Source organism: Acomys russatus, chromosome 12 (assembly GCF_903995435.1).
Source record: "Acomys russatus chromosome 12, mAcoRus1.1, whole genome shotgun sequence".
In the NCBI taxonomy this organism is placed as follows: Eukaryota; Metazoa; Chordata; class Mammalia; order Rodentia; family Muridae; genus Acomys; species Acomys russatus.
In genome coordinates, this window is record NC_067148.1 from 9,731,940 (window position 1) to 9,756,761 (window position 24,822).

Consider the following 24,822-nt stretch of genomic DNA (forward strand, 5'->3'; position numbering starts at 1 on the left):
CCATCACACCAAAACGCTCTGACATTCTTAACACCCTCTTTCTTCCAGATTTGCTGTTTTGCAGAGTGTTTTCTTTGGCTTCTCCCTGCCCCCGCACCCCCACCCCGCCCTTTGGTGCACCTTCAGGCTGCTTTCGCGTCTCTAAACTTCCTAAAATGTACTCAAGAGTGCGTGCGGGTGCGCACCCTGGCTCGCGCACCCTGGTCTAGTACACTAGCGGGCCCGGCAGGCTGGGAGCTCCAGAACACATTCCATTCTTCGCGCTCGGGCACACCCCTCCGCAGTGAGGATTGGTCGGGCCGAACCCCCCCTGCGAGGCGAGGCTCCTGAGAGGCCCAGACGCCTGCCAATCCCCACGGGCTGTCAAAACAAGTCTTCCCTCCCTGTCACAAGCCAGCGGAGTGGAGGCCGCCACCGCACTTCCTGGGGCCGCCGCGCCGCGGTCGGCGGGCAGGTGGCGGGTGGCGGGTGGCCCGTCCGCAGTCGCTGCTCCGGCCGCGCAGCGCACGTCCCGGCTCCGGAGGCTCCTGGCTCCGCGCCCGCTTGCCTTTTGTCTGCGCAGAGCGGGCGTTTGCATCACGTCTCCCGTACCTCCCGCTGCTTTTCGCCTGCTTCTCCCTCCCGCTCACATCTCCTCCCCGCCCCCGCCGCCGCCGGTCCGCGCCGGCCCGCTGACCTCCTGGACCACAGCCCGAGGACGCCTCTGCCCGAGCGATGTCTCCTCTCTACCAAGTTGCGGCCGCTGCTGCAGCCGCCGTCCGGCGCTGAAACAAAGTCTAGCGGGGCTTCCTCCCGGTGCCTGAGCGCACCCGTGACCGGGGCTGGACTCCGCTGTTGGTCGCGCCGTCTCGCCCGGAGCCCGAAACGTGCTTGGCCATGGCTGAGGGCGCGGCTGGCAGGGAGGCTCCGGCGCCTGTCGACGCTGCCGGGGTCGAAGACGACCCCCGAGCCGGCGCAGACGCTGCCTCTGGGGACGCTGCACCCGCGGCCTCGGGTAGCCGCATGAGGGACCGTCGCAGTGGGGTCGCACTGCCCGGCACTGCAGGGGTCCCCACGGACAGCGAGGCCGGCCTCCTGGAGGCTGCGCGTGCGACCCCTCGGCGGAGCAGCATCATCAAGGTAAGCGGAGCCTCAGCGGCCCAGAAGGAGGCTGTGGGTGTCCCGTAGGTAAGGGGACCCTAGCAGGATGTTCTTTGCCCCAGGCATCCCAGGCTGGGCATTGTTTTCTCCCACCTCTTTAATTGCCAAGCCTTCCTGCCTAGTCAGGAGGTTCCCAGACTCAGCTCTTGGCCTTGAGAAGCAAAAGTGACTTCCCCTCTGACAGCGGAGGAAAAGTTCCTCTCTGAGCTCTGTGCTTCTGCGGTTTGATGGATGCTTTTCCTCATTTTCTCTGCAAGCCTTACTAACGGGTGGATGGGAGGAGGGAGGGAGGACGGACTTGGGATAAATGCAGACCTGCCGGCTGGCTGTGTATTCTCCAGAGGCGTGCTAGCCTTTCCCTGAACAGCAAATGCAAAAGCAAGCTTACTTTTAAGTGTGTGTGGGAAATCTCCCACAGATACAAATGGTCTCAAAATCCTGAAATGCCTGAACTTTGCAGCTAGGCAGGCAGAGTTGGCAGCGGACGCTGCAGCGTGGAAAGGATGAAGGAAGAGCTCAGAGATTTTGCGCTGCAGAAAACACACATCCGGGAAAACGTTCCCAGACTCCCCTAGCACCCCCAGAGGATTTTCCTTTATCCACCTGCCAAGGAATTGTAAACCTTTCTTCGCCCCAATTTATTTGTATCTTTCGCTTTGAACTTGTTCGCCCTGTTTGAAAGTTCATTTTTTGGGGGCATGACTTTTGAGTAATTTTTGTTTTTCAGGTAAGAGCCCTTGTACTGGCTCTGGAATAGGGCCTCTTAGCATAGATCCATGTGAATGCTACCTCCATGTTGATCTTGGTAGAGCAGACAGTGTGAATACACACCCACGTGTGGACACACACCACACCACATACGACAGTTGAAAGAAGGTCTTGGAGCTGCCTGCTATTCAACTTAGGACTTACTGGGAAGGCTCATACATTGAGAAAGCTTGCTTAGGTTTAAGCCGAGCAGCCACGGTGTAATACATGTCTCCTTGCCCAAGCTACCAGCGCCAGTGTTTGTGCCCACATGCACCTGTCTCTAATCGCTGTCAACGCTTTTCCCCAACTCGGACACATGTTTTTTATTTATACATATTTGTATTTATACACATGTTTATATTTAAAAGCTACAGGGAGATTTCTATGTTAAAAGTGGATGATAAATTCAGATAACCTGTAGTCATTTGTTTATATTTGTTTTTTCTTTTTAATAATGTGTAAAAAGAATTATAGTTTGGATGTGAATTTGGGTAAAAGAGAAATAGCCCTCTTTAAATACTACAAGTCAGAAATCAGGTTGTCTTGAAAGTTAATAGTATCACAACTAGGAAACAGGTACATTTAGATTACGATATATCGATTCTGCATGTGGCCTGTGTGTATGAAAATAGGCATTGTAAGGTAGTTTAAAGTACGTGACAATAAAAGCAGTGGCTCTTTATAATGCTGTGAAAAGTACAGGTCGTGAGGTATAAGGACTATGCAAATTTGTGCAGCAACTTTACCACTCTGAAATTGCTCTTTGCTGCCAGGTGTGCTACTATAGGTCTGAAATCCAAGGGTCAGAGTCATGCAAGCGTGGGGCTCAGCATTCAAGCGGTTGACACAGGAAGATCTTAATTTCAAATCCAGCCTGCTGTACATGGCAATACCTGGCCTCAAAATAAATAAGCCCCGCCCCCAGGTTATATGAGTGGCCTGTGGTTTGTAGTCTCATAAGGGTCATCGCTGACTAATAGTGCCTTTTTTTTTTCCTTTGAAGTTTATTTTTGTGACAAAAGGCAAGACAGCAGAGTATTACATGTTCTTTTAAATGGAAAACTGAATAAACATTTAATAATTGGTATTTGAAATTAAAGAGACTGCAAACTTAGATGAGCTATTTTAAATTAGGTTTATTTGAAGAATGTATGTATAATTTAAAAAAAATTAAATCTTGAAAAAGAGTGGAAGTGTAGGGCTTTCCCTACTCCATACTCCCATTTGCTTAGTCTCCCCTACAGCTAATAACATGTTCTTACACGTCTTTCCAAAATGGCCCATGCATGCATCTGTAGGCATCCATATCTGTGACTATGGATCGGTGACTAACAGTTGAGGTTCTTAACATGTACAGTGAAATCTGGCTAGAGTTTTATTTGCCTCATCCCTTCACGTTTGCGTCAAACATCTTTGACGCCTAGAAGATTGACTAAGGTCACTATGATGATGGTCTGGAAACTGGTGGGTGGCGGATGCTGGGATTTGTTCCTGTAGGCCTTTCTTGTCTTCTTCTCAGAGGCAGGTGGGCTCTGTTCTGCTATTTTTGAGATCAGGAGCATTTTTATTTATATCTCAAGTCTCCTGCCCCATGGCTCTGTTACTTTAATGTAGTAAAAATGAGAATTTGTTAAAAAAAAAAAAAAAAAAGTCCAGATTGTGTGTGTTTGTCATTGTAACTAAATACAGCACAGGAGGAGAAACTTATTTTAGCTCATGGTTTCAGAGCTATCATTCAGCCATCACTGGGTGTGTTTCTAGGCCTGTCCTGAGGCAGTACACCACAGCAAAAGGGCACAGTGGAGGACAGCGGATCACTTTATGGTGCCCGGGAAGCACAGAGGAGAGTCTGAGGACAAGACTTACATTTCAAGGGCGTGTTCCTGTGTCCCCAGTGATTTACTTCCTGCAGCTGGGCCTCAGCTCCTATATCCCAATAATCCCCTCAAATTATGACCTCATGATGGATAAGTCTACCTAAGACCTAATCAGGTCTCAGCCCTTTTTACCCAATTGTCTTCCCAAAGTGCCACCTCTGAACATCACACTGAGGATTAAATTTTCAATACATGAGTTTTTTTTGGGGGGGGGGGGTGGGGATTTCATTATTAAGTCAAAAATACATGTAAAAATGCGTAAACACATGTTCTATACTGGGGCATGGCAATATGTTAGGAACCCCTTTTATTTTGTTTTGAAACATATACATAACAGAGACTTTCTAATATTAAGACATATTAAGCTGGGTGGTGTGGGAGCACACCTTTAGTCCCAGCACTCAGGAGGCAGAGGCAGGCAGATCTCTGTGAGTTCCAGCCCAGCCTGGTTCCAGCTAGTTCCAGGACAGCCAGGGCTGTACAGAGAAATCCTGTCTTGAGAAACTAAAGAAAGGTGTGTTTTGTTAATTATTAAATTCTTTTAAGGTATATTTAGATTATTGATTTTAATTATTTTAACCTGGATTCTCTATCAGCATGAATATTAGATCAGAAAAATGCATTCCTCTGTCCTACCGGAAAACAGGCTTCCTTGTATATTAATTAAAGGAATATTTTCAGTTAATTTGTTTTTCCTAATTTGAAAACATGTGTATAGCTGAGAAAACAATTTCCTTCCGAGCTGGTGGAAACAATTACACTGTTTATCTGTGCCCATCTTTATCAAGCCTTTTAAATGTCATTGTGATTTTTTCTCCCTTACACTATCAGGCTTAGGATTAAAAAAATATTATAAGAATTTAGCTAGATGCCCTGTAATTCATTTACTTTTTCCTGTATGATTATTTTCTACAGAGTTGCCATTGATTAAATATTTCATGTTTTGCTAAGTATATATACCATAATATTCATTGAGTTCATCTTAATTTCTTCTTGCTTTGTGATTTAAGATGAAAAGCTAGAAAATGCTAACAGTTAAGTAATATCTAATATCATTGTACTATTTTGTATTTAAATATATTATAATAAATTAGATGGCTTGTCTAATATTTGATGTCAATATTCTAATATTTAAAATGTTTTTCTTTTTTGTTTGTTTTTTCGAGACAGAGTCTCTCTGTGTAGCCTTGGCTGTCCTGGACTCACTTTGTAGACTCACAACAATCTGCCTGTCTCTGCCTCCTGAGTGCTGGGATTAAAGACATGCGCCACCATGCCTGGCCAAAATGTTTATCATTTTAAATTGTAGCCAATAGCCCAATAACTATAATATTGTAGAAATAAGAAACAGTGTAGCTTATTCTTTATATTAGGTAGTAGGGATTGAGACACACAAATGTTTTGAAGGCAGTTCAACTTGTTTCTAGTGATTGTGGCATATTGCTAGAATCTACTTTTGTCTGTTTTCTTTGGATTCCAACTAAGTATATATAACCCAAGCAAGGCAGAATAGACACTGTCGTGTCAATGGCACTGCATGATATGTGGATGAAGACATGTGTTGGGAGTGAGGATCTGAGGCAGACAGCAGAGCGTCTAAGGGAATGCTTCAAACTGCCGCCTGCACTTCAGTAGGTGCTATCGTGACCAATCTTAACCACTGACTCATGATCGATTTATGACATCAGAGAGGCAAAGAGAGTGGAATTTACATTAAGTGCTGCCTACTGTGAGTTAAATACTGAACTAGCTTCCCTACATTTCATGTTCTCACAGTGTCCTCTGGTGTAAGGGAGGTACAGAGAGACCTGTTTCAAGGTAGAGTCAGGATTCAAAGCCATGCCTGCTGAGCGTCAGCACCTGTGTCATCACGCAGGCCCTCCGATGCAGCAACTTCAAAATGCAACACTTTCTAGATAAGGAACAAGCTGAACCAGTGAAGGAGCCGAATCTTGGGCTTGTGAGGTGAACTGTGCCTTCTACCTTTCATCTCCAGTTTAGAACCTCGGGAGCTCAGTGGCTCAGGAAGGAAAGGATAGCCCTTCCTGATGTGGCCATCGTTGTGTTAGGCCCATGGTGTGTGTGAAAAGGCAGCTGGTGTCATATTGGCTAGTGGAGCTCATCACACCTCTTCGTGGTGTCAGTTTTGAAGCTCATACCTGTTTTACCCTAGGCCCATTTTTTCCCAGCGTCCCTATAACAGCAATGGAGCTTGAGAGCAATTTTATTTCTTTAGGTTGACACATAGAGCAGATACCTGATACACTGAATACATATTGTTTAAAAAATGATGATGATGATTATTGTTGTTGTTGTTAATTATTATTATTATAGGGAACGAGATGAACAGGATTTCAATTTGAACTCTGAACAGAACTTTTTTATAAACAGTTATAATATGAAATTAAATATGATTGAAAAGTACTGACAATTTTCAGGCACGCCACAGTTATATATGCTTTTGTAGATTAGCCTAGGAGTTAACCAACCAGCATATAGACTTTTGTTCCTGTACTGATACTCTGGCTAGTCTTGACACAAGCTAGAGTTATTTGAAAGGAGGGAACCTCATCTGAGAAAATGCCACCTTAAGATGGGGCTGTAAGGCATTTTCTTAATTAATAATTGATGGGGAAGGGCCCAAAAAACCATTGTGGGTGCTGCCATCCCTGGGCCAGTGGTTGTGGATTCTATAAAAAAGCAGGCTGAGCAAGGCATGAGGAGCAGGCCAGTAAGCAGCACCCCTCCGTAGCCTCTGCATCAGGTCCTGCCTTCAGGTTCCTGCCCTGCTTGAGTGCCTGCCCTGACTTCCTTTGATGATGAACAGTGCTGTGGAAGTGTAAGCTGAATAAGCCCCTTCCTCCCCAAGTTGCTTTGGTCATGGTGTTTCATCACAGTAATAGTCACCCTAACTAGGACAGCTGATATGCATTAAAACCTTTAAATAACATATTAAAGAAAAAATCCTGGCAATCTGCTGGAGCTGACTAGCCTTTGCTACGAGGGTAGCTGTTAGCAAGCCATGCATTTGGAGCCTCACATGGGGCTCTCCCTCTGCAGCCGAGCCAGCAGTTCATGCAGCACTGGTCCTCTTAGGTGGCTTTGTCTTACCTATCCCAACGGCTTCAGTCTCAATGCATGCTTTCTCAGAAACAGTCATAGAAGTATGATCACATTTCATCTTAGAAGCGGTTTCTTATTTCAGTGCTTTTCTGGTGTGACTTTCAATAGCACCTCTTAAGAGAAGGAAGAATAAAACCCTGGGTAAAATGCTTTGTTATATTTTGATGAAAGGTTTTAGAAGTGCCTGCTAATCAGTGTTTGCTATAATTCATAGCATTTATAAATTTACTTTTCCTTTTGGAGACTATATTAAAGTTTAAAGACTATAATCTAATTGCATAGCCATTAAGGGGTTAACCACACACTGTGATTACCTCTGAATAGGTGTCCCAACCATTCCCCATTACAATGAAGAAAACAGGCAATTAAATTTTGTATAGTAAAATGTCAATTGGACATTTATTGCCAAAACAATACCTCAGGCACAGCAGGGCATTATGAACAAACATTCAGGAGACAGCCAGCATAGCCTGGTGCTACTGAATAAACAACCCATTAAGTGCTTCTCAATGCCAGAGCAAGCGATCAGGCAGCAAGGGGTCAGGGAGGACCACGATGAACTGAACTCATCTCTGTTGAGCCTTAGTAACAGTAACTATTACAATAGTCCCACATTCAAGCCTCATGTCCAAACTGCCACAGTTATAACACTGTATATTTAAAAGTTACCCATCTTTAAATGACTACAAGAGGCTCGGGCACAGTGGCTTCCTGAGCTTTCTTTCCTTGTGATATCACCACAGAGTGAACCACTGGTCATAAGAAGAGGAGAGAGAGAGACTCATTGAATTGGGCTTTCAGTGTAAATCTAAGTGATGCATCAATAAGTATTTTTTTAATAGTAAAATACTATGTTTTGAAAAGTGTTGAAACCATGAAATCCGAGGCTTGCTTGGTGTTTCATTGAACTTATTCGCCTTTGTACTCCACTTCATCTTTGTATTCCTGCTCTCACAATGGACTACAATTGGGCTTATTATAATTAGTGATTATATTATGCTAATGATAACAATAGTAATAACCAAGGGCCTGCTTCTATATGACATTTTTGCATTGTATAAGTATTGGCCTGGCAGAGCTCAGGGAATCTTATGGAAGAGTTGGGGGAAGGACTGAGGGAGCCAGAGGGGTCAAAGACTCCACAAGAAGACCTACAGGGCCAACTAACCTGGGCCCAATGGGGGCTCACAGAGGCTGAGCCACCAATCAAAGAGCATACAAGGGCTAGACCTTGGCCCCCAGACACATATGTAGCAGATGTGCTGCTGCTTTTTCATGAGCTCCTCTAACAATTGGAGCGGGGCTGTCTCTGACCCTGTTGCCTGCCTTTAGATCCTTGTCCCATAGGTAGGCTGCCTTGTCTGGCCTCAATGGGAAAGGATGCACTTAGTCTTGTTGCCAAGGTGGGTTAGTACCCATGGGGGGGCCCTCCTCTTCTCTGAGGAGAAGGGAGGGATAATGGGGCATGGAGGGTGTGAGGGTGGGACTGGGAGGAGAGGAGGGAGGGGGTTTTGATCAGGCTTTGAAGTGAATAAATAAATTAATGAAAAAAGTATTGGCTTGCGTATCGTGTTTTATCAGACATGGATGGCAACAAGATTCTAGTATAACAAAGTATTGAAATTGTCTCTTGGATTTAAAGTTGGATTTACTTGCTGTTTTATTTGTTTCGTCCTGTGTCTGTATGTTTAGAGAGTTATTCTTTGCTTTATTTTGAGTAGTATTATTTTAACTCACCTTATTTGTGATTATTTCAGCTGTACTTTGAGAAAAGCATGATTGCATGTGCAAGTAGAAAAGAGCTGTTATTTATATCATCATTATCACTCTAGTAAGAACAATTTTAAAAACAATCCAAACCACCCCAAACATAAAACTAAACCGATTGGTAAGTGCGTTTTACTTTTCAGTGTTTTTGAGTTTCTACTTATAAATTGTGACGGTGGGTAACTATTCCTTTTCTTTTTGTTGTAGTATCAGGAACTGAGCACAGGACCTCAGCCTTTGAGTTATGTCCCGGCCTTAGGGTGTAGCTATTAGAGGCAAGGAGATTGTTTTGGTCTTTAACTGTATGACTTTCTATTATAAGTTCAAAATACCTTTGAGAGATAACATCTGTTTTGTTCATTCTTTTATGCTGACCTTTCTCAAGAGCATTTAAAAATATGCTAATTCTGGAAGAAGCACTGACTAAGGCCAGAGATTATGTCCAAGTTAGCAAGCCTATGTTGTTTGCATGGTATGAGACCCCTGATTAGAGGTGATAAGTTTGTGATGTGACGGTTTGGGCAACTAGAGATATTCAGACTCAAAGCACTTCTCCGTGAGATGCCACGGGAGACAAATGCACAAAGAATACAAGAGAGCACTTAGGCTTAGCTGGGGCCAACATTAAGTTGTGGAATGGGACCCAACCTTGATGTGGGCAGGGTTTCCTAAAACCAGTGATTTCAAACCAAAGCAGGTGAAGAGCTTGTGCAATTGAAGCCCACTCTCTTTCTCAGGCCTAACAGCTGGTGACAAGTGTGATGCTCAGGATCACACTGGGGGCAGAAGGAGCTGCGGTCTTCCGTGGCTCAGAGTCGGGAGGGCCAGGCTTTGGCCAAGGATATTTCTATCAGCAGAATGAGTGGTCCTTCTGTCTTTCAGTCCATCTTGAGTAATGGGTTGAACAGAGAGAACCACATGTTCCCTAATGTCTCTGTCCCTTGGGATGCTGCCTCACAAAATACAGTCCAGTCGGCATCTTTACACTTATAGTTTCTTATTTATTAATCATGAGTAAATTTTGGAAAAGGGGATAAGGGACCCGCTGCAATGGAGTGGGACATTTTGTTCCCCTAGAGGTTTTTATATAAGATGCAAAGTCACTTTTAGCATTTGGTGAAGCCCAATTTTGAGATATTTTGGAGTTATTGATTCCATATCATAATTAAATAGTACATAATTAGAAATGCTATCAGTAATGAAATGGCTTTCTTTTTCTTTTTAATATAATTGACAAAACAGCAATATCTTGAATAAGTTGTCCAGCTGAAAAAAAATTCCCAATAATAATAGAAAAACTCATACAATGTTTATTCTTTGTGTCTGGCATTATTTTGAGTATTTACCATGTATCAAGTAATTTAGTTATCACAATAGCATATGGAAGTGTTATTATTCTCATATCAGTGTTTATAGATGAGGTGTTAAGTCACTTTCCCAAGCTCTCACATAACTAACAGATGCAGAGCCAGGGAAAGAGCTCAGACTTCTACAGAGGGGCCACCTGCCTTGCCTCCGCCTCTCAAGAGCTGGGACTAAGGTGCTACTGCTCCTCATCATGCCAGCTTTTTATGCTGCACGTCCCCCTAAATGATATTAATTAAATTGTAGCTGGCGTGTGCACAGTAGCAGGCCTTAAAAAGGTTTTCCTACTAGGCAGTGTTGGCACACGCCTTTAATCCCAGCACACGGGAGGCAGAGGCAGGCAGATAACTGTGAGTTTGAGGCCAGCCTGGTCTACAGAGTGAGTCTAGGACAGCCAAGGCTACACAGAGAAACCCTCTCCTGGAAAAGCAGAAAAGTAAGGTGTTTACCTTGCACAGTAAGTTCAGCTGACAAACCAAGGAGAAAACAGTCTGTGAACAGTTTTGGGGATTCTCATTGGGATTATTTGGAGACGGCCCTCCTAATTTTACAACCTTTCACACCAAATGTTGAGGATTTTATATTAACTTTGTATTCCATTTTTCCCTGAAGAGACTGGGCCTCCAGGCAGTACAGTTTTTTTTTTTTTTTTTTTTTTTTTTTTTTTTTGTGTGTGTGTGTGTGTGTGTGTGTGTGTGTGTGTGTGACAAAGTTAGCATTAAGCAATATTTTATTATACCTCTTTAGAATAAATTATACATGGTAAAGACAGACTATTAATTATTGCAAACTGATATACTATTTTATAGTTTGATAGTTTTGCCTTCTATCAATAAATCAGTAAGGAGTGTCTGAGTTCCCAATCGATGGAAACTGCCATTTTCTTGATAAGTGGGTATAATGCAGTATAATTGGCATTTCCTTCTATTATCTCTTTGGAAAGTATAGTGCCTCTCACACAGGAGGAACTCAGTGAATATTTGATATACTGATTAAAGTGAAAGTCTGTCTGGTTACCTAATGCTTTTTGTGCCGGTAGAGAAATTCTAAAGTCATTGGTTAGGAAGGCTGGACATGAGCTTATGTTATAATTGTCACTGTGTCTACTTTATTGTGTTGGAGGTAATTGTTCTGCTGTGCAGGGACACAGTGCTGGGTCAAATGGTGCCCAGAGGTTTACATTCACACCATTTGCAGATTGTGCAGCTGTCGAAAGTCTAGTCAGTTCTCTTGGTCAGACAACTGTGTGTCAGGGGGAGTAATCTATGTGCAGTTACACTGGACGGTTGAGAGGCCCCTTCATTGCAGCATTTGTCTAGTAACATATTTGGTTACATTCTCTTAAAGTGGATTAAAATGTTTATTTTTGCCAAAAAGGCTTCTACCAAACATCCGAAACTGACAAAAATATTCTCCCCCCCCCAGTTTAATGAAACACGTTTATTTGAACTTACTATTTGATTTTTCTTTAAAAAATTTTTTTTACTAATTTATTTAGATTACAACTCAATTGTTATCCCATCACTTGTATCCTCCCATTCCTCCCTCCCTCCCACTTTCACCCTATTCCCCTCCCCTAGGTCTATGACCTGGGGGACCTCGTCTCATCTTGGTAGGCTGCTTATTCTTTCTCTGAGTGCCACCAGGCCTCCCCACCAAGGGGAGGTGGTCAAATATTGAACACCAGAGTTCATGTCAAAGTTAGTCCCCGCTCTCCATATAACTGTGGAGAATGTCCTGTCCATTGGGTAGATCAGAGTAGAGGTTCGATGTTTACTATTGTATTGTCCTTGGTTAGTGCAATAGTTCGAGCAGATCCTCCTGGGCCCCGATCCACCCATCATGATGTTCCTCTTATAGGTTTCTAGGACTCTCTGGGTCCTTCTATTTCCCCATCTCCTATATTTCTCTTACCTAGAGTCTCAGTAGGATATCTTCACATCCACTTCAATCTCCTGGTAAGTGAAGACTTTCGTGGGACATGCCTTTTGGGGTAGTGCCCAATTATAAGTGAGTATATACCATGTGAGTCTTCTTAAATTAATATTTTCTGATGCGCCGTTGGTTTGATGCTACACCCATCTTGCAATGATTTCATTTGTGCTTTCTAGAGGCAGTAGGGATCAGTATCAGGTAGGCCTTTTTGTTTTGTTTGAGACAGGGTCTCATTGCCCAGCCCTGGCTATCCTGGGACTTCCTGTGTAGCCCAAGCTGGCCTTGAAATCACAGAGACATGCCTGCCTCTGCCTCTTGACTGCTGCTGGGACTAAAGGTGAGCGCCACCACACTCTGCCCAGTGGGTCTCCTTTTGAGTCACGATTTTCCACCTTATAGTCAGATTGATAACCAGCATCCAAAGGTATGCTCATTAGAAACATGACCAGACCAACAGTGGGAAGTCAGGGAGCAACAGTTGCGCTCTCCCAGGGCTTAAGGATGGTTAGAGGAGAGTGAAGCACCAGGTGTCCTCGAGAAGGGTGGGTCAAGTGGAACTGAAGAAAAGGCTCAATAAGGGTTTCTTTACTTGGTTCAGTACAGAATTGGAAATTTGTAAAATTAATTTGTTAGGGATTTCGATAGCTTTTGGGTTTTTTTTTGTAGTATTTTAACAAATTTATTTATCTATAAAATGTCTTAATATTTTTATTTTATTTATTTTGATATTTTGGTGTGTGTGTATGTGTGTGTGTGTGTGTGTGTGTGTGTGTGTGTCTGTCTGTCTTGCTTACTCTGCATTTCTAACATATGAGTTTCCCTCTGTCCTTAGTTGAGTGTGCTGAAACAAGTCCTCAGTCCCTCCCACTGGTGACTTCTACATCCCCGTGACTTCCAGCTTAAGTAACATGTAGACCCTGGGCTAAGAGCTTGCGGCTGCTAATCTAAAAACAATGAAAGTTGACCCATTTTGAACATTTTACCTCTTGGCTTCATTCCAGCCATGTTTTTTTTAAAGAAAATCTTTGATTTTGTATTCTTGTTGTTTGCTTTCTTGGTTTGGTTTGGTTTTTAGGATATCAGGGCTAAAAATATATTGCAAGATTTTTTTTTTACTTAAAATATCTGTTTTCCCCCAATTCCTTACCATTATTATTTAATAGCTGTCAGACTTGGAACAAGTTTCATGACCTGTCAGAACCTTGGCTTTCTCATGTGTGAGGTGGAAATGACAGTTACGTCTTGCCAGGCCCTTGTGAGAACTGGGGTGACATAAAAGCTGGACAATGTTAGTGTCCACTATCCTTCTATAATATGAAATGTTTGAAAGAAACCTCTACTATTTATCCATCATATCACTTATAATTATAACTCAATTGGTTGATTGTCGCAAATAATCTAAAACAATGTCTCTTTGCATGAATGAAGGGGACTGATAGCAGACATCCACACTTAGCAAGCAAAGGGACAGAATGTGAGAGTGACCGCTAAGTCCCTATGCAGCTCTGGCTAACTGAGAGCTCTCAGGCTGCCGGGGTACACGTGTGTTACTATCCCCTAGAGCCCACGTCAGAACCCCCTTTAGCCCAGTTATCACCAACACTTCCACCAGATCCCATGTTTCTGTCTGTGGCTGTCACTACAGCTCTTTCAAGCCCTTAAAACTCATTCCAGTTCATATTAAAGCTTCAACTTGATGCTTAGTTCAAGGTCCTCTTATGGACGTTGGTTGTAGTGGCTGGCACAGGAGCCCACTCTGCCCACTTCTCCTTTTCTCTTCCTCCTACATTTCCTTTTTAGAGTTGTGCTGAAGGGGGACTAGGAAAAGCTTGGGCCGTCGCAGAGGATGGAGCTCATAGGAACGTTTCAGGATCCGCTGGGTTGCTTACATTAACCTGGAACTACCAGTTGGGCTCTTTGTATGGCGGACATCTCATGTTCTCTGTAGGGATGTCTGTTCTTAAAGATGTCCTGTGGATCTTGTTTTCCTTCCCTCACTCCTCATTAGCCCTTATCCATGCGTCTTAACTAGTTAGGGTTCTACTGCTGTGATAGAATGCCATGACCATTACAGCTTGTAGATGGAAGGGTTTATTTGGGCCTACGGTTCCAGAGAGATAACGGTCCATTACTATCATGGCAGGGCAGTGTGAACAGTAGTCAGGCATGGCCACTGGAGCAGTGAGCGAAGAGTTCATCTTAAATAGTAGATGCACTGGGAATGGCACATGGCTTTTGGAAGCTCAAAACTCACCCCCAGTGGCCTACTTCCCCCAGCAAAGCCACACTTCCTAAACCTGCCCAAAATAGCACTACCAGCTAATTGGTCTCCACTGGAGACCATGGAGAATAGCTCATTCAAGCCACCACACTGTGTTCTTACCAGGCTTCCTTCATCCAAGCAGAGCCACTTCAGATGAGGCAAAGGGAAGCCTGGCAAGGTCTAGTGTTCTCTCTCTCAATGTCTGGAACACCTTCAAGGACTCTGACAGTCTAGGGACTCAGAGGAGAGATGAGCTTATAAGGGAACATAGTGGAAGGTAGACCATTGTATCCCACAACTATTACCAAATCTTACACTTACAAAAAAAATACATCATCTAAACTGGGTGCAGTGGCGCATGCTTATAATCCCAGCACTTGGGAGGCAGAGACAGGCGGATCATTGTGAGTAAGAGGCCAACCTGGTCTACAAAGCGAGTCCAGGACAGCCAAGGCTACACAGAGAAACTCTGTCTCTAGACACAAACAAACAAACAAATCAGAGCCCTGGCTTCATCTTGCATTTCTAACAAAATACTGCAACCTTAGTTCCTTATCACCAGGCACATTCATGTCCCCCATTTCTAGAGTCAAGTCGTTGAGTATGTGTATTTATTGGTGGTATAATGGGTTTCCAGCCTATATGGCAATTCAAGATCTTAAGACATGAATAAAACCCAGCTTCCCCAGTTTTACTGCTGTAAAATTGTGGTTTGCATGTAAGCTTTCATCACTGAAAGTTACATTTTCAGTGGTGTGAAGACATAAGATGCTCAAAGAGAAAAGCACGTTTCTCCACTGACACTGGAGCATGCCATCTGTACATGTGGAAGGCTTAGTGCCATTAACTAAGATAAAAAGTTGGAACATAATTTAAAATCTCTGTATCTAGATATTACATATTTATTTTTATAAAATGAAGACCATGTGCTGGAGTTTTCTTCTGTTCTGAACTTTGCAAACAATGTGTAGGAAGCCAAAAGTTCTTTACTGGCAATGATCATAATGTGGCTTATATGCTGCTCAGTCTTATTTCAAAATTATGTCATATAGATATGGACTGCAAATGCATGCAGTTGGTGAGTTAAATAGATAACCTCAGACAAGAGCAATATAGGATGTCTTGAGTCACTTCAGTGTGTGAAGCATTATGGGAAAGAGAACAGCTGCGACTCTCTTAGGAGAGCCTTTGGGGTTCATCTAACAGTTAGTTACGCTAAGGCAGGGACTCCTCGGTGCTGCTGCAGGAATCCCTCCAGCTGTGCTAGGCTGACATTCCACCCCCAGGGAGCATCCTTTCTCATCAGTAAGCTAATCCTTTTCATGGTGCTTCTGTTGCCTGGAAATGTTCTCTGTGTTGAGCCCAAATCAGACATGTTTCCTAGACGGTCTTATTTCCACCTTTAGGAAGAAGCATAAGAAGTAAGTTTAAATTTCACACCACAGCTCTTGACGTATTTGAAGGGAATCCTGTGGGCGTCTTCTCCCACACGCCTATCCCAACGATAACCTTTGGCATTATTGTTTCCCACGTTCTAGACCCCGTTCAAGCACCTCGTGCGTTAGCTTGTGTATTTCTTGCCATTCTGTACTCGGTGTCATACACCCACCGCACCGATTGACAGACAGGTGAAATGACGTTCTCCCACTCAGGGCATCATTTAGTGGCTTGTCCTGATGTTCCTAGACTGTAACTAACACTGCTTGCTGTGCTACAGCTGGTGTGACCCCCCCATCTGTTCTACATCCCCTGTTCTTTTTTTTTTTTTTTTTTTTTGTAGATTCTGTATCAGGAGAATTTTTCTTCTGAGGGAAAAGTGACTATTCCATTGACAGGTGGACTTTAACTAACTCATATTGGTATTCAAGACACAGTGCTTTTGAATTTGAGATTGGATAAATGGACTAAGGACCTGCTTGGTCTGGCAGTTGGGTTCTAGTTAATGTGCTAGGCCATTGTGCTTTTCTTAAATGAGGAAGTAATTGTTAAAAAAAAACAGTTGAGAAAACAAGGATTCTCTTGACCCTAAGAAACAGCATGATCTGAATAGAGATGCCTAGAAGCTCCTGAAATTAGGTCCTAGGTTCAAGAGGTGACATGCACTGCCATTACAGACTGGAATGGGGCCACGGGGACTGCATGGGGACTCCATACAGCTGTGCGATGCTCTTTATGGTATTTATTCTCTCTGGCTTTCCGTGTTGGCTCTGTTGCAGAACCTGCCTCCCAGGGCTGTTGAGAGCATTAGACAAGAGAACCAAGTAGCAGACTTCCTTAGGTGGCAATAATTTTGTCAATGACTACTTTGTCAAAAAAGACCTGTTTGGAAGAATGGGCTGTCAGGCCCTTTTAGACATAGGAGTCAAGAAACAAACATAACTCTTAGGATTTTGAAGAGTGGCTTTGAACATGGAGCACCACCCACGTTTGGGCTGTTAGGTTATAACCTGGCTGGGCTCTGTGGTCACCTCTCTGGTGTGAGAGGGACTTCATTTTCTGCTTGTGGGTTTGGGGATTGTAGCCGTTGGTCACCATTGGGGTTTCTGTGATCATTCTTGCAGCACTGTAGAACAAATCAATGCAGTCACAGGAAAGCTCTTAAAAAGGTTCTGTGAGTTAGCTAGCTCCCTCTTGAGAAATCGTCCTACGGTTTTACTAGAGTTTGTTCAGGTTCGTTCAAATGCATTTTTTAATTTTCTTAAGTTCTAGAGTGAAAAAATTTAAAGTTATTATCCATTAATTTGGCAAAGGAACTTTAAATGCATATGCATCTGATGCAGTGCTGGGCTCAGCTTGAATTAATCTGGTCTAAAATTTTAAGGAGCGGTATAGAATATAATGCTTTCTTTGTTTCAGCTGATTGAAAGTTAGGAAAGCAGTTACCACCTTCCCATAGAATGGTCTCCTTATAAACCTACCTGAGCTGATCATACCTTAGAAATCAACTGCATCCTAGAATTTTGCTTTAAAAAACAAAAAAAAAAACAAACAAACAGCCTCTGTTAGCTAATGACTTCTGACTCCTTTTCACCCTCCCAATTTATGCTCATTTTAGTAGAGTTTGTGCCTATTTACAAATGGAAGCTTGAATAGTACAAAACAATGTCTGGCGTAGGCTTTCAGCTGGTCTGCCGAGCCCAGGGTGCCCTGCGCACGCATGCCTGGCAAGTGCTCTTCCGCTGAGCTGCGTCTCTGGTTCTCAGCTTGTTTGAGATTCTCCTTCTCTGAGCAGCTTAGAAACCCTGTAAAAGACAGAAGTCTCTCAAATGAGTTGGTTTTGTGGTTGCACCGAGGACAAGGTGCAATGCTTTGTAAAGACGGCAGCCTTAAGTAAATAATGACCAGGGCTGGAGAGATGGCTCAGAGGTCAGGAGCACTGTCTGCCCTTCCAGAGGTGGTGAGTTTGATTCCCACAACCATATGGTGGCTCACAACCATTTCTAATGTGATCTGATGCCCTCTTCTGGCATGCAGGTGTACAAGCAAAAAGAGAACTCATATACATAAAAAAATGTCCAAATTTAAAATAAATTCTTAAAAATACGGATTGATGCATAAAAACTGGCAGCTACTATGTACTTTGTTATGAATTAGAACATGGCTCAGTAAATGGTATCCTCTTCTTTGCCCTCTCCCTTCCTCCCCCTCCCTCTCTCTTCCCTTCCCTTCCCTTTTCTTTTTTTTTTGTCTTTTCTTTTCTTTTTCTTCTTCTTCTTCTTCTTCTTCTTCTTTTTCTTCTCCCTCTTCTCCTTCTCCTCCTCCTCCTTCTCTTTGTCCCCACTCTCCCTCACTCCCTCCCTCTCTCCCCTCTTTTTCTGAAGCCCAGGGAGCTTCCCTGTGGTCTGTTGTCTTAGGTGTCTGCTTACCCACCAACTTCCTGTGGATGAGGGAGGGGTAAGTCAGCAGGTAGAAGAGGATCCAGAAGGATGAAGGCTCCCTCTCTCTCTCTCTTTCTCCCCCCCCCCCTCTCTCATTTTCTTTTAAACTATTGGATCTTAAAGCAGCTTCCAGCTTCCCAGAGGAGAGAATCCAGAAAGAATTGCAACTTTGGCTAATGCTCTCTCGCAAACCGCTCACAGCTTTGACCAGCACAGTTGTTAATGAGAGCTAGAGACACCTGAAAGACGCAAGGGCCAATTCTAGCATGCCACAGTAAATTTAGCCTCTTGGAGCTACTGTTCCTACAAGTTTCCAGACCGTAAGCCTTTCACAAACACACAGCTTCTTACTAGCCCACCACATATAATTGTGCTTTTCACAAGAACATAATAAATAAGTTAGACATTATCCTGTAGACATCAGGGAGTTACTGTGCCCTTTCATTTTTCTTTGTTAGTTTCACCTTAACAATTTTATGAAGGAAGGAGCCACAGTTTAGGTATTTCATGCATCTTCTATAGATCTTTTAAGTGGTACTTAAAAACTTACCCCCACCAACAGAACTGAGACAAATCATGTTCTTGCTCCTCCCTAAATGACCGGGCTCCCCTGTTAATGCAACCTGCCGTTGTTAGGTTCCTGGTACTTAGCATGAACTTAATCTGTGAGTGGGTAAATTTGGGAAGGTAAAAGGATGCAGACTTGAAAATCTGACTTGAGAGTCTTCATTTTCATGTTTGCCTCTTATTATCTGTGCTTTGTTTTGTTTTGTTTTGTTTTCCTGAGTGTCATTCATGGGTAAGATAGGATTTCTATGTATTTATCTGGCTATCTTTTTAAATTAAATTTTATTTTTTTTTGAAATAGGCTCTTGCTGGATGGCCAGGCTGGTCTCAGACTCAGCTTAGTAAATGTTAAGATGGCAGGTCTATGTTACCATGCTGGGCCCTAAGTTGGGTATTTAAAAAACAGAGGTATATACTAAGTGCTCTGCCTGCCTGTATGTAAGTGCAGCTTGTGTGTGCCTGGTGCCTGCAGAGGCCAGAAGAGGGTGTTTGCTTCCCTAGAGCTGGAGTTACAGATGGTTGGGAGTTGCCATGTTGGTTCTGGGAACCAAGCCTAGATCTTCTGCAAGAGTGGCCAGTGCTCTTAACTGCTGAGTGCCACTCCAGCCCTAAGATGGGGGATCTGAGCCCTATTCTGCAAGTTTACTATAAAGCTTGTAGAGGCCAGGGATGCAGTTCAGCTGGTAAAGTGCTTGCCCTGGGCTTGAAGTACTGCCTCAGCTGGGTGTGATGGGCTACACAACAATCTCAACACCCAGGAGATGGAGATCAGAGAATCGGGAGTTCAGCATGATGCTTAGCTGCAGAACTTGTGTGAGGCCGTCCCTGGAGCTGGAGTTACAGCCCCACCTGGGTGCTGGGAACTGAACTGGGCTCTCCACAAAACCAGTGACTGCTTTTAAATGCTGAGCCATGTCTCCAGCCTGTTTTGTGTTTTTCATCTCATTAATAGGACCGCCATCCCTGCAGTTGGCACTGTAGCAACCAAAAAACAAAATAAAACAACTAACCAAATCCAAAACCAACAACATTCTCCCTGCCCAAGTGTGTGTGTGCGTGCATATGTTTGTGTGTGTGTATCTGTCTTCTACTTAAAAAAGAAAGGATTTCACAGGCAGTTTATCTACTACTAATTAAGTTGCCCTTTGGCTAGCAACAGAGAGTCTACAACTATATGAAAAAATTAACAACAGTGTTTACATATATCCTGGAAATTTGAGCCAGTGTTTCTTCCTTGGTTTCTAATCACTTGGCCTCATCACAATTCAGTCTCTCTCTCTCTCCCTTCCCCCTCTCTGTCCCTGTCCCACTTCTCTTTTGAGAGAGGGTCTTGTTACTTAGCCCAGGATGACCTCCAACTTGAGATCACCCTGCCTCTACCTCCTAGAAGGTATATGACACTATGACAGAAAATACTATCTTTTAATTTCTCATGGCATATATCTAGTCAGATTATTCTTCAGTGCTCTTGAGATGACTGGCCTGTGGTAACTTAGGTCAGTGTAGGTGAATATGCACCACATCTGGCACCGTGCCACACTCTGTCCAACTTTTTAAAAAAAATTCTTACCCTTCGTCCTGTGAGTGAAATGCAACTATATTATCTCCTTAAGTAATAATATATAAAGGACTCTCTTATTATGTAAGATTATATGACTCATTCAAATATTGAAAACTGAATTTCTTTGTATATATGGCAGCATGAGGAAGTGTGTAGGTAGGTCTTGTCTCCTTTCCTTCAGTGTTTTATGTTCAATCTTTAAATATAGGCTTAAGATTGTTTTAGGAGCCAAGATCATTAAAATTTGACTCTACTAACATTTTGGCAGTGCTAATCATTTCTTTTTCCTGCTGTGATGCATTTGGCAAAGGTACTTTTATTGACTGATTCACTCATTCATCCATTCATTGACGCTTATAATATTTGTGGTAAGATTGTTTTGCAGAATAGGGAATCAAAGGTAAAAACCAAACTCTGCATTCAATCTGTTGGTCAGTGTGTAGTCACAGACAGAAGCCAGGTGCTGTCATAGAAGTGTACCTCTGACCAACAAGGTAGATGTTTAAAAATGTTTACCGGTTGCACGAACATACTCATGTCTGTATAACTGTTTGCTGGGTATTTCCAAGTCCTTATGTGTTCCTTCATTCTCTGCTTTGGTTTTTTAAGATTTATTTTTATTTATGTTTATAGATGTGTGTGTGTGTGTGTATACGTTGTTGCCAAACGTGTGCAAGTGCCCATTGAAGCCAGAAGAGGGTGTTGGATCCCCTGGAGCCGGAGTTACAGCCCCACCTGGGTGCTGGGAACTGAACTGGGTTCTCTACAACAGCAGCAGCTGCATTTAAATGCTGAGCCATGTCTCAGCCCCTGTTTTGTGTTTTTCATCCCAGTAATAGCCCCACCATCCCTGCAGCAGCACCGCAGCCACCTGGAGCTCATCCTTTGACCTTCCCCTTTGCTCCTCTCTTGCCTACCACACCCCATCTGCTGCTGGGTTCTGTCTTCACTCAACAGTTTGCATTTGTCCTTTGGCTCTTGTTAGACTTATGCTTGGCTTCTATCACTAGAGTGTCTTCTATTTGTTTGTTTGTTTGTTTTGAGACAGGGTTTCTCTGTGTAGCCTTGGCTGCCTCCCTAAGTGCTGGGATTAAAGGCATGCACCACCATGCCTAGCTTACACTATCTTCTCAATTGGCCATTTTGCTTCCAACCACCTTCTTTTTCCTAATACATTTCCTAGAATTGGAGCTATTAAAAAATTGTGTAGTTATTTTGATAGGGATTGCATTGAATCTGTAGATTGCTTTTGGTAGGATGGCTATTTTTACTATGTTAATTCTCCCGATCCATGAGCAAGGAAGATCACGCCATCTTCTCAGGTCATCTTCAATCTCTTTCTTCAGAGTTTTGAAATTTTTTTCATACAAGTCCTTCACTTGCTTAGTTAGGGTAACACCTACCATCCCTACTGCTCACATCCAGTTTGTGCAAGTACCCTATGTGTAAAGCCTAGTGCCCTGATGACAGCTGCTCAACATGTGTCAACTATTCCATTTTTCCCAGTGTGCTTCCTTAGAAAGTGCACGCAGCTGGAGAAAATGTTTTCAGGAGCCTTAAACAAAGAGATTGGAAGGAGAGACGCTCAGGGTTCACATGAGGACAAGCTGGCAACTCAACAGCTAGCATGATAGTTAAGAAGCTATTCAATCCATTACACTTATAAAATTTTGAATTTGCTTTTAAAGAACAATTTACCTTATAGCACATAAGAAAGGACACTGCTGAGACTTGCTTTGTTTATTTGTTTGTTTTGTTTCCTGAGATTTCTATCTGGTTTAGAAAATTCACCAGATGGGCACTCTTCCAGGCTTTGCATTGTTTCCCAAATTGCCCCCAATGGTGGTGGCCCTGTTGGTAGGTAGCCACCTTAAGTTGTGACTTTCAGTCAGTGGAATATGGTGACTCATAGGGACTGTTTTCTGCTTTAGTTTTCTGATCTTTATCTTTATGCAGATAAACCGCCATGGTTTTATTTTTTCCCCCCAAGATTAACAAATGTGTTATTTGTAAAGTGGGGCGTAAGGTTTAACTTGGCTATAACCTTTTCTGTCTGGCATGAAAGCTATTCATAACTTGGAACTGAGGCGTTTAGGCCGTGCTTAGAGATGAAGAGAGAATAGTTGGTGATGCTGCTTTTTCAGGGGTGCTGTAATAATTGTGGTTGGAAAATCTATTTTAATTTGGAAGTAAATAGATCTTTGGAAAACAACCAGTATTTCACCGATGTTCATGTTAATGGTTCTTTCTGTAGTGAAGCTACTTGCAGGAGATTCGTTGGTTCACTTGATGGCTTGTCACAATGCTTTTGAGTTGTGCAAATGGATGCTTTCTTATATTGTTGAAGTGTTTTGATGATTAAAATTACCTTTGAATTCAAACTAATTTTACTGATAGTGAAAAGAAAAGCTTAAACATTTTGTTTATGCCTTTATATTTTTAATTGAGCCCTAAAGCCTCATGCTTCAAGATTTACTTGTTTTGCAATTCAATATATATTTTTGATTAAGTAAAATTTTTATTTAACAGAGGCTTCAAAATTCTTAAATGATTATAATTTAAAAATCAAGTATACAGCCCAGGATGATGGCACACACCTTTAATCCCAGCCCTCGAGAAGTAAAGGTAGGTGGATCTCTGTGAGTTCAAGGCCAGCCAGCCTGGTTTACAAAGCAAGCCCACGACAGCCAAGGCTACACAGAGAAACTCTGTCTCTAAAAGAAAAAAAAAATCAAATATAGACTTTGATAAAATATTCATTCATGGTAATTTCGGAATTTGAAGATTTATTTTTATGTGTCAGTGTGTGTTTGCCCAAGTTTATAGAGTTTATATTTACCACATGTATGCATGCCCTTGGAAGCCTTAAGACAGCATTGGAACCTCTGTACCTGGAGTACAGGTGGTTGTGAGCCACTACATGGGTGTGCATTGTCCAACTCAGGTCTTCTGCAAGAGCAGTAAGTGCTCTTATCTGTGAGTGATCTTTCCAGGCCCTAAGATGGACGTTTAGACTAAATCTTTTTAAAATTTAAAGTAATGCAATGTTCTGGAACTTTATTTAAAAAACCCCACATTGTGATGTTAATTGCATTTATATGGGCAGAGAGTAAAATTGCTGTGATCAGTTTCATAAGTGTATGTATAACCTCATAATTAATTATGCTAATCATCACTTCCATGTCCCTTTAAGAAACATCAAGAACAGATAGGAACAGAGCATCTTTGACTATCTTGAAACAATTCCACAAGTGGTTACTATTTTCTTTCAAAAGTTAGGAATCCTACTAAATCTATTTCAGTTCTTCATAAGGGCTGCTAGCTGATTGTGTAATTACACGCCATAGAACACAAAGCATGATCTATGCTGCTGCTGCTATGGTGTGCTTACTTAATAGAAAACGCTTTAGCGGTTTAGCCCGTTATCCTCTTAGAGGGAAGCATGGTGGCATGCAGGCAGACATGGTGCTGGAGAGGGAGCTGAGAGTTCTGCATCAGAATCCGCAGGCAGCAGGAAGGAGTAGAGTCATTGGGCATGCTTTGAACTTCTGAAACCTCAGAGCCCACCCCTAGTGACGCACTTCCTTCAACAGAGCCACACCTGCTTCAACAAGGTTGCATGTCCTAATCTTTCAAGCAGCGCCACTCCCTAAGAGCCTATGGGGGCCATTTTCGTTCAAACTATCACAGTTAGGTTTCTGGGAAATTTTCAAGATTTGTTCCAGTAGCTACACCAGTCTTAAAAAAAAAAAAAAATCATAGTCATCATTTGGTCTGAGTTGACAATTAAGCAAGACATGCATAGCCAGGCGTGGTGGCACAGACCTTCAATCCAGCACTCTGAGAGGCAGAGGCTGGTGGACCGCTGTGAGTTCAAGGCCAGCCTGGTCTACAAAGTGAATCCAGGACAGCCAAGGCTACACAGAGAAGCTCTGTCTCAAAAAACAAACAGAAAACCAAAAACCAAAATCAACCAAACCAAACCAAACCAAACCAAACCAAACCAAACCAAAACACGTAAAAAAGAAAGAAAAGAAGACACGCACACAGTTAAAATATCAACACAACTTTCAGTATTACCAGGAAAAAGAAATAGTGATTGTGTTTAATGTTTGAAACTGGGGGTTCTTTTTTCCAACTGAGTTTTTCTTGTCCTTCCTTCCTTTTTTCCTTCCTTCCTTCCTCCTTCCTTCCTTCCTTCCTTCCTTTCTTTTTTTCCTTTCTTTCTGACATGGTCTCATGTAGCCCAAGCTGGCCTTGAACTTACTATGTAGCTAAGGATGGCCTTGAACTCCTGATCCTCTTGCTTCTGCCTGCCAAATGCTGGGAGTGCTGGCATGTGCCACCATGAATAACTTTCCAGTTGTGGTTTTCAGAGACTGCTGAAATACACAGTCAAGTTTGCAGAGAAACAACCACTTTAAGGTTGGATTCTCGAGTGGTGATGTGGGGGAATGTCTCTTTCTTCAGTAGCTGAAACTGATGTTCTGGGCTGAGGATGAGAGTGTGTAGACTCTTCGTTATCTCCTGCGATCTGTCTGATAACCTGCCTTCTTTCCCCACTGGTGGAGGAGCCCCATGTAGTTTATTTCTGAA

The 24,822-nt window shown here is 42.9% G+C and overlaps 1 protein-coding gene across 1 annotated transcript in view; it reads left to right on the forward strand.

Moving 5' to 3' along the window:
* Window positions 1-749: 749 nt before the first annotated feature.
* The window catches only part of Plcl1 (phospholipase C like 1 (inactive)), a 306,702-nt gene continuing 282,629 nt past the window's right edge, over window positions 750-24,822 (forward strand). The window contains exon 1 of the mRNA XM_051153833.1: window positions 750-1,119. Within this exon, the coding sequence (XP_051009790.1) occupies window positions 877-1,119 (243 nt within the window). The 5' untranslated portion in view covers window positions 750-876. The remainder of the gene's footprint in view (window positions 1,120-24,822) is intronic.